Below are 9,810 nucleotides of genomic sequence, written 5' to 3'. Positions count from 1 at the left end.
ATAAGGGAAAAGAATCTGAAAAAGAATATATATATATATATATATATGTATATATATATATATATATATATATAACTGAATCATTTTGCTATACACCTGAAACTAACACAACATGGTAAATCAACTATATTTCAAATTAAAAAAAAGAAACCAAACTTCCGTTTTCTTCCATTTGTCCACAAAATCTGGTTTCTGGAATCCGAGCTGAAAAACACTTTTCTAGCAGAAGCCGATCACACCAACCACTCCTGAGGTTAGTTGTGCTATGGTCTACATAGCAAGAGGTCCTGTGCCCATGGCCTCATGAAGCAGACAGTACTCCCATTTATTGGCTGCATGACCTAAGGCAGCTTCTCTGTGCCTTGGTCTTCTCATCTATAAAATGGACGTACTACAAGCACCCACTCAAAAGGCTGTTGTTAAAGACTCAACAAGTTACCATATGCAGGTACTTGAAACAGTGCCTTGCGCACAGCATGTGTTAGATTTATTTTTCTCCAGAACATTCCAACCTGTGAGGTATCCAGCCAGGGGCCAAGTGCCTATTGAGGACACCAACCCTTTGCTTCCAGGTTAACAGGGGGACAGCAAGGCCAGACCTAGACTCAGTTTTGCCCCGCACGATCACCAAGTGTGGAGGTAGAGGAGAAAGGTATCCACACACCTTGGACTACTGAGAACTTCCTCTTCCTCTCCTCAGACGAAGTATGAAGTCATGAGCTGGTGGATGACTTAGAAATACAAAGTACAAAAGGCTTTAGTCATTCTTCAGATGTCTGATCCCGTTTTTTCCTAAAACATGGAAGGCCAAGCCGTTATAATAGGGTTCAGATCTGCTCTAGGGGGCAAGTCATGCTTGAGCCAAAACATAACAAAAAGCCAGCCATGAATCTAATTCTCCATATCAGTATTCTATTTCCAACCAGATTATCAAGGAACACTTGCTGAGCACCCGCTATAATCAGAGTACTGTTCTCAGCTGCTGGGAATTGTAAAGAAAATAATGGTACCTGGTTCTGCAGAAGCTTATTCATTCCCGGAGTTAACAAATATTTGTTAAATTCTCACTTAGTACCAGGCACTAGGGAAAGATTAAAGCCTGCCTCCTGGAGCATGTGATGTCGGGAGATGGAGCGGGGCAGATAACAAACAAAGAGCTACGTAAATTCAATAGTAGGTAATAAGCTATACAGAGAAAAAACAGCAGAACAGGGGAGTGTCTGAATGGAGGGTGTGTAGTACAGAACAGTCAGAGAGGGTAGAGTTGGCATTCGTGAGCCTGATGGTGCAGACACTGTCTGAGCCCCAGTTAGCCTTTCTCAGAGCTGCTGTGGTGGTGGAGAGGGGTGAGGGAGCCTTCAGCAGAGGTGGGCAGGCCACCAGGCCATGGAGCAGAATGGATAAAAGGAAAGAGACTCAGGGGGCTGCAGCCTGTGAGAGCCAATGGGAAGGTACCAGGTGCTCCCAGGAGCATCACTTGAGTCAAAGAAAGAGACCACAAATTCATTGGCCACAGACCTCTGCCTTTGGGTTAGCAAAGCACCTGGTGGCCAAGTGGGAAGGGGACACTGAACTGGAGTCTAGCAAATGCCAGCCTGGTCCCCCCAGGAACTGGTACAAAGCTAGGTACCCCTCTCCCTCCTAGTTTCCTAAGGGCCTTTAAGCCACCTGACCTTCCCTCCCCATCCACCTGGGCCCCCTTAGGGAAAGACAGGGCAGGGGGAGGAAGCCACTGGAGAGGAGAGGATGTTGTTATCCAAGAGGACTGAACACTACCCAGAGGAGCTGTTTAATTCATCCAACTGGACAGTGCTTTACTCAGGCTGGATAATTGCTTCTTGCTACCCAGTAGGTGAGAGTCCAAGGCAAGTTGAGATCAACTAGAGATGGAGAAATTACATTTCCGCTGCTTAGGAGGAGGAGGGAAGGAGGGAGGGAGGAAAAGTGGAGAGAGTGAATGCAGAAACTCTTTTGAGTTTTGCTGAAAACATGGAAATGATCCAGAAGAGGGAGAAAACTTGATGATGCAAGAGAGAGAGAGACTTTCTAAAGTGATTTCTAGAATTTCGAGGAGGCGAATGAAGTGCTGAGGGGCAGAGTTCACTTCAGGCACAAGTACCATCCACTCATTCATCTGTCCAGGGGGTGGACGAGGGGGGTGGTGGTGATGGGAGCATGTAGTCCTCTTCCAGCTGTTTCTATTCTTTCCAGGAATTGGAATGCAAGATCATCACCTGAGAGCGAGGATGGGGACGAGGTCTTGGGGATTAAGGAGAGAGGAGGAGGTACAAAAGAGTGGTTTGGAGGGCGAGAGAGCGAATTAAATAGAATAAGTATGAGGATGGTGGGAGAAAACTAAGCATCCAGCTAGAGGTTGTGAATTTCAAGTGAAACAACTCTAGGTGCTTGGGAGACTGCACAGAGTAAGCAGAGGGTTCCACTTAACCAGGGTTATGGTTGTGCTCTCGTAAGGAGACAAGTATGACAACAGAGAAAAGAGCACGGGAATTGAGGGTGTTTTCCTTGGGGCGATTAGTATTGCTCTCGGAGTTTAAATCCATTAAAGTGGGGAAGCGTGGACTTGAGGCAGGTGAGGGACAAGGAAAAGGTAGGAGGAGAAGCCGAATGGAGGTCCCAGCGCGGTTGAAGGATTGTAGGAGTTGAGGTATTAGAGAAAGTGAGCTAGAAAGACAGAGGGTGAAGGTCAGAATCTGGGAGGGCTGAAATTGAGATGAAGGCGAGCTCCCAGGTACTGGTAATGATAAGGTGTAAGGGATGTACACAGGAACCGCTGCCTGAGATGGGGGGGAGGACAAGACCATTGATAGAAAGGAGAGGCCGAGGAATTGTGCAGGGGTGTGAATTTTAGGAGGAGTGCTTGAGAGAGTGAAGGTAAGGCACCCAAATTCTCAAGAATGAGGGTGAGCGGTGGGGGAGGGGGCTGCAGAGGGCAGAGTGTGAGGAAGTTAGATTCAAAGGTAGGTTTTAGGATGGCTGGGAAGAGCAATGATGAGGAAGGTGACAGGTACCCCTCCTCGCAGCCCATGGCTCTGCTTGTGAAAGAGGACCACGGGGAACGGGGCGGGGATGCGAGGCACTAGAGCAAAGCCTGGTTTCAGTTCCAGAAAGAGGAAGGGAACCTTGGGAAAAGAAGTTGACGATTTAAACCACAGTCGGATGGATGGAAAAACCACTAGAGGAGCGTCTATCCATGAAGAGATTTAAAAAAAACCTCTGTTCTAAGGACTTGAAGATTAAATGGAAAGCACAGCACCAAATACATCCTGAGCTCTCAGTGTCAGCTATTGTCATTAGGACCACAATGAATTGACTCATAAACCAGTTTTTAGTCTTTTCCCCAGAATTTTAGTTCTTTCTGGTGTTGGCCAATACTCTGCTTTATTACATTTATAGCATATTTTGTACACAGGAACAAAACAGCACACGTTTAAGTACGCAGAGGTAAACGTAAATACTTAAGCCTTGTTCTTTAAAATGAATAGACGTGGTCATATCCATAGATTTCAGAGTCATAGACATCGTTGAAATTACTCGGTCAACTCCATCACCGCTTGAAAATTTACAGAAGAGGAGAACTGGCTGGGCAAGCAAGGCTGGGACTGATCCGAGATGATTCGGTTGTTGAGCCGCGACCAGAACCCGGGAGGGGCTCTAGATTCTGGTCTAGTCTCCTCTCCTATTATTGGTATTGCGGCACCTTCCCGAACCGTCAAGACGGAGCCACCAGCCGAGGTCCCTCAGAAGGTTCCCCTCTGAACCCAACCTACAAAAGAGCCCACGCTCCGCTGGGTCCAGTAACCAACCTCGCTGGGGTTCAGGAATCGCTTCCCGCGTCTGGGTGGGGCTCGTCCGCGGCGACCGCCTCCCGCGTTCAGTTGGTGGGGAGGGAAGCGCCTGGAATACGTGGAATACCACGGGCCTGGGAGCGGAAGCGGGGCCGAGGCAGACTGGGCGGTGACTGGGGGTGGGGACTGCGCTTCGCCCGGTTGACAGCCCTCAAGGCGGACCCTGCGGAGCCACGTTCCCGCGCGCGGTGCCGCTGGACTCGGGCTGTGCAAGCGGCAGGGGTTTGGCGCGCCCAGCGCGCACCGGCCGCCAAAGGAAGCGCTTTTGCCTTGGGACCAGGCGCTAGGCTCCTGGCCCGGCCCGGGGGCGCGGCGCGCCCATGGGCAGCGCCGAGAACCGCAGCGACGGCTCGGAGGACGCGGGGGAGCCGCCGTGGGCAGAGGTGCTGCCTTGCGACGAGCGCCGTTGCTCGCCCTTCCCCCTGGGGGCGCTGGTGCCAGTGACCGCCGTGTGCCTGGGCCTGTTCGCCGTCGGGGTGAGCGGCAACGTGATGACGGTGCTGCTGATCGGGCGCTACCGGGACATGCGGACCACCACCAGCTTGTACCTGGGCAGCATGGCCGTGTCTGACCTGCTCATCCTGCTCGGGCTCCCCTTCGACCTGTACCGCCTCTGGCGCTCCCGGCCCTGGGTGTTCGGTACGCTGCTCTGCCGCCTCTCGCTCTACGTGCACCTACGCCACGCTGCTGCACATGACGGCGCTCAGCCTCGAGCGCTACCTCGCCATCTGTCGCCCGCTCCGGGCCCGCGTCCTCGTCACCCGCCGCCGCGTCCTTATGGTCATCGCCGCGCTCTGGGCCGTGGCGCTGCTCTCCGCCGGGCCCTTCTTCTTTCTGGGCGTCGAGCAGGACCCCGGCCGCTACGCGGTCCAGGACCTTAACGGCACCGCTTAGCTCACCCCCTCGCCCCGCCGCCACCGCCACTCCTCGGGTCCTCGCGGGCGCCACCGCTGTCCCCGCCGTCGGGGCCCGAGGCGGCGGCGGCCGCGGCGCTGTTCATCCAGGAGTGCCGGCCGAGCCCGGCGCAGCGGGGCGCGCTGTGCGTCATGCTGTGGGTCACCACCGCCTACTTCTTCCTGCCCTTCCTGTGCCTCAGCGTCCTCTACGGGCTCATCGGGCGGGAGCTGTGGAGGAGCCGCGGGCCGCTGCGAGGCCCGGCCACCTCCGCTCGGGAGAAGGGACACCAGCAGATGGTCCGCGTCCTGCGTGAGTGGCGCCGCCTCTGTTCCAAACACCCCAACCCACGGTCCAGGCTGTGTCGCCTTCCCCTGGTCTCCCAGCCCTCGGCGCCTCTTCTGGCCACGTTTCATTCTGTCGTTCTACCCCAGCCTCCACCTGCTTCTCCTTCTAGTCTCCAGAGAAAACCATCTCCCGTCCTCCAAGGGCTCTGGGTCACCCCAGGCGTCCCTTGAGAGTGGGATATCCGGGTCCTGTAAACAGCAATTATTTCCCAAAGCCTCTGTGATCAGCGAGCTGGGCTGATCCAAGATGGATAATTGCAGGCTCTTAAGCCAACTGCCCGTCTCTGTTTGATGCTGCAGTTATGGAATTACAGAACCCTGGAGAAGACGGGATAGCTCACGTTAAGATAAAGTTTCTTTACTTAATGTTATGTTATCCTGAAGACTAAAGTGAATCATGCCCATATCAAAAAAATAAAGATTGTGCAGACTTGTTGCAGAGTTCTTTTCAACCGAAAACAGAGAACATGTCAACGAAGTGGGTTTGTGGAAGGAAGCCTGCCAGAACAGCTTGTTAGTAGAAATCACTCCTTCTGGTTTATGTCAGGCCTTGATAGTAAATGTATGAGCCGAATACTCAGCTTTAAAGCTAATATCGATGCTGTCTGCAACCTGGTAGTTTTTCGGGGGTGGGGATTTGGCTAGGCAAGAGTTTTATTTATTTTGCTTTTACTTATTATTTCAGATGGTTTCCTGGGGATGCTTATTTGTTTTCGGATGCTTTGGCTAATTCTGGCGCCTATGTCTTGTTTTGCAGTGGTGGTGGTTCTGGCGTTTATAGTTTGCTGGCAGCCTTTCCACGTTGGCAGAATCATTTACATAAATACCAAAGATTCCGGGATGATGTACTTCTATAGTACTTTAACACTGTGCCCTGCAACTTTTCTATCTGAGCGCATCCATCAACCCCATCCTCTACAACCTCATTTCAAAGAAGTATAGAGCAGCGGCCTGGAAACTGCTGCTAGCCAGGCGGTCCAGACAGAGAGGTTTCTGCAGAAGCAGGGAGGCTGGAGGGGACCCTGGAGGAGACATGGCTGGCTGCACCGAGACCAGCGCTAATGTACAGACACCAGCAACCAGCATGGCCAAACACAGCGCCTCATCCCACAGCTCTGGGACTTAAGGGAAAACAGGTCTGCAGGAAGAAAAGAACTGCGAGGGGGGAACCGAAGCTGTTAGGGAGAATTAGAAAGAGTGGTTGACATTTTGCAAGTTGGTCAGCAACTTAGCATGATTTTTTTTTTAAACAAAGGTATGAAATGTAACTGTACCAGTCTCTCTGGTTTTCCTTTCATGTACCCCCCTGGGGACGTTCATTTTATCCTCCTGATATCCCACATCACAAAATGTTCTCTGGGGAGGTTTTGTAAGTCCTCATTCTTCTACTCTGGGGAAACATGACCACTCATTTTCCAGTTAACAAGTGATCCAGAGAGATGCTCCCGTAAAAATTGTCACCTGTGAGGTCAGAGGTGTATTTTGTTTTATGTTTTGGATATAAATGTGATGGTGCATCTACAAGGAATCCAGGATGATGAGAGTTTTATTCCAAGAAATTACTTAATGCTTATATATGACGGCAAAAAATGTTTAGAAACAAGTGAAAGGAATTCTGGGTAGAGTGCAGTGTTCAGGGGTCCCGCCTCTCTCAGGCTCAGAGCAAATCGTTAAGTTTAGGCACAGTACCCTCTTTCAGAACCTGGGTACCGAAGTCTGAGGGCAGGGAGCTGCAGCAGGATGTAGCTTCCACAAAGCGACTGTTGATCACATTGATAAGAGCTTTAATATGCCTTATTCGCCTCAGCTTGGTGGGATAAGCAATGATGGAACCAAGTCTGGGGTCTGAGTCTGAAAACTTAAGAGCCTTACCCACTCCCACCCCGAGAAGCTGCACTAACAGAAAAAACGAGAGTCAATGGATGTACTCAAGGGTGAGAGAGACTGTGCTGGACATTCTGGCCAACAACTCTGTAACTCTGTTTTAGTTTTTACAGTTTAAAACATAAACCTGTTTTTGGAGGGCTCCTACTGCCTCGCTGGACTCCAAAGGGCCTCAGTCAACCCAGGGTCTTATGAATGGCGCCCCCTGGAGGTAGGCAGGATACAACTAGGTCAGCTGTAAACTACAAATGGTGACTCCATAAACAAGGGTCCGCTCCACACCTGACAAGGTCCTTTGCTTTTTCATGTGATTGACTATGTACAGTGATACCTTCAAGTCCCCTTGAAGTGTCCTAACACCCTGGGCCTGCCCTCAACTGGTGTGGCAGTGAAGAAGTCCCCCGTCTACACTGTTTCTTCCAACTTGGGGCAGTGGTCCCTAAACTGTGTTCTGCAGATTTTCAGGGAGTATTTGAAAAAAGGATTCTGTGGTCAAATATGGCAGAAGAACAGTGCATGCTGTACCCACCTTCCCAAGAGTCACAACACAAAATATCCCATCAGAGGCTCTGAGAAGTTGTTGCTGGGGACACTGATGGAGGGTCTCACGGTGCAGGTGCCAGCCTTGTGCCACAGCCACTCCCCTGCTTGGTGGCACTAAGTGGGGACGTCCTGGAGATGCAACCACACAGTCTTTCTTCTCTCGGGAGTTCCTCTCTGGGACAGTCAGAAGCGGCTTCTTCCCTGTAGAAAATCATGGCTAAGAAACTTACTGATATGTTATATGTAGTATAATATTTTAGATATAGAAGCAAAGACCTCTCCTTTGAGTTTTCTTGTTCAGATTCTAGAAAAGAGGGATTTGCATCACCCTTTCCTGTGACCTAGGTGTGTTCCCAGGTGTGGGCAGAGAAGGATCATCCTTTCTTGCCACTGGGTCCCTGAGATGGAGTATCTGAATTCCATCCCTCCTGTGGATTGCTGTGCACCTGTTTTCAAAATGCCGACCTTACCCATTAGTGGATTGTGAGATGAGTGGAGTGTGTCACATGTTTCTTTATTGGATTGCAAATAGAATAGAGAATCAGTGCATCATGTGTAGTAAGGCTAACTGTTGTGTTGTGAAACTTTTGTTTCAATTATATATTGGTTGGTATCTTTCATGGTTCGTAAAATAAAATATATTCTTATTGTGGGTCATGGTCAAAAATATTTGAAAAGCTGTTCTAAGGTCTAAAATTGTTCTCTACCACAGAAGAAAGTGTCCTCTGGTGTTGACAACTGGCTATAAAGGGGAGGGGCATCCTGGGAAGACTCGGGGTGGCCAAGTCAGGGATCACTGGAGAGGGATGGCTGGGCTGTGGGCCTCCCTCCACCCTGGGGATGGTATCCTGGATGCTGTGTCTGGGACCTCTCTCTGCCCTCGGACGAAGATGTGTGCTGGGTCCCTGCAGGGCTCTTTCTGTAGGCCAAGTCGCTTTTTTTAGGTGAGGCACCAACCTTGGGGAAGGGTTTGTGTTTCATTCATTCACTCCACAAATATTCACCAAGCAACTGCTAAGTGCTAGACATGTATGTCAAAATACTCTAGAAACATTAGTACATGTCATGGTGTTGAAATCAATCAAATTTTTAATGGTCTTTTTTGCCTTGAAATGTGTGATTGTTCATCTAGACTAACCTCAGATTCAGCTCACAGGCCAATAAAAGCACTCACATCGGACGGACCTGCAGAATTTCAGGTTAGTGTCATCTACACGACTTCCCTCCACCTTTCTATAGGAGACTTTCCCACTTCTGAAGCAATTGCACAGCACCTCCGAGGACCCAGGAGTCCAGGGGACATGAGAGCAATGTGTTGATGATGTTTGAAAGTCTGAACATGGCCTCTCCTACAATTTCTACCCAAGTAACAGTAACATTTGCTAGTATGTGGAACCATTCACATATAAGTATTAGTGATTGTACAAGTGTTTTAAGTGGAGCTTTAATAAAAGGCTTTTCATAAACTGTGGGGCCATTTTCTATTGTGAGCCAACGTTCTAAAGATTCAGAACTCTAAATATTACAAAGAACCTAGTCAGCTCTGAGCAGCCATCCAAAATCAGCATCCCTGCTCCTAGGAGCACAGGAACCTTTGTCATTGAGAGGCGTGTGCTCTGTGGGTGGCATGCTTTGTGGCAGTCACTCAGCATGTCCCTCACTCTGTGTAAGCTACAAGGAGGTGACAGAGGTAGACTCTACTGGCCACCTTCTTAGGAAAACAACACACGCACTTTCGAAAGATTAGCAGACGCTTGTGTCATAAGGGGCCAAAACGTGCCATCCGGACCAGGAGAGCTGAGTGTGGGCAGACAGTCAGGCAATGCTCTACGTGAATCTTTTTCACGGCACTTGGTCCGTCACGTCTTGGGGACTGGTTCCCAGAGTTTGTAACTTGCTCCCTAAGGACAGACTGTGCTTTATCCCCCTTGGCATCTCTTGCCCACAGGTAGATATGTGTTGAACTCAAGTGGACAGGGATCTTCACCCCAGTGGGTGGACAGAGATGGAGGCTGAGTAAGCAGATGACTGGGACCTCCATTCTGAGCCATCCGTCAGCCAGAGGGAAAGCACAGGACAGGGGCGAAAATGGCACACAGGGGGCGTGGGTGCTGAAGGGAGGAGAGGACAGGGCTCTGAGGAAGAGGAGAGAGGCAAGGGCACTGGTGTAATCAGGAGTTGGAGCCTCCAAAGCAAATGAAGCAGGGTCTGGGAAGGCTGAGCCTGGGAGGCCAGCTGGGACCAGTTAGGTACTGTAATCCAGGCACAGGGCACTC

At 50.3% G+C, this 9,810-nt stretch overlaps 1 protein-coding gene across 1 annotated transcript; it reads left to right on the top strand.

Annotated features, from left to right (window-relative positions):
* Positions 1-3,996: 3,996 nt before the first annotated feature.
* Positions 3,997-6,242, top strand: MLNR (motilin receptor). Its single transcript, XM_079902982.1, is given in 5 exon segments — positions 3,997-4,531; positions 4,536-4,755; positions 4,758-5,072; positions 5,865-5,976; positions 5,978-6,242. Coding segments are annotated over 5 exon segments (1,248 nt in total). The 5' UTR covers positions 3,997-4,186; the 3' UTR covers positions 6,234-6,242.
* The last annotated feature ends 3,568 nt before the right edge of the window (positions 6,243-9,810 follow it).

Source organism: Stenella coeruleoalba, assembly GCF_951394435.1.
Source record: "Stenella coeruleoalba genome assembly, chromosome: 18".
Classification (NCBI taxonomy): Eukaryota; Metazoa; Chordata; class Mammalia; order Artiodactyla; family Delphinidae; genus Stenella; species Stenella coeruleoalba.
This window is presented reverse-complemented; position numbering and strand designations above follow the sequence as displayed.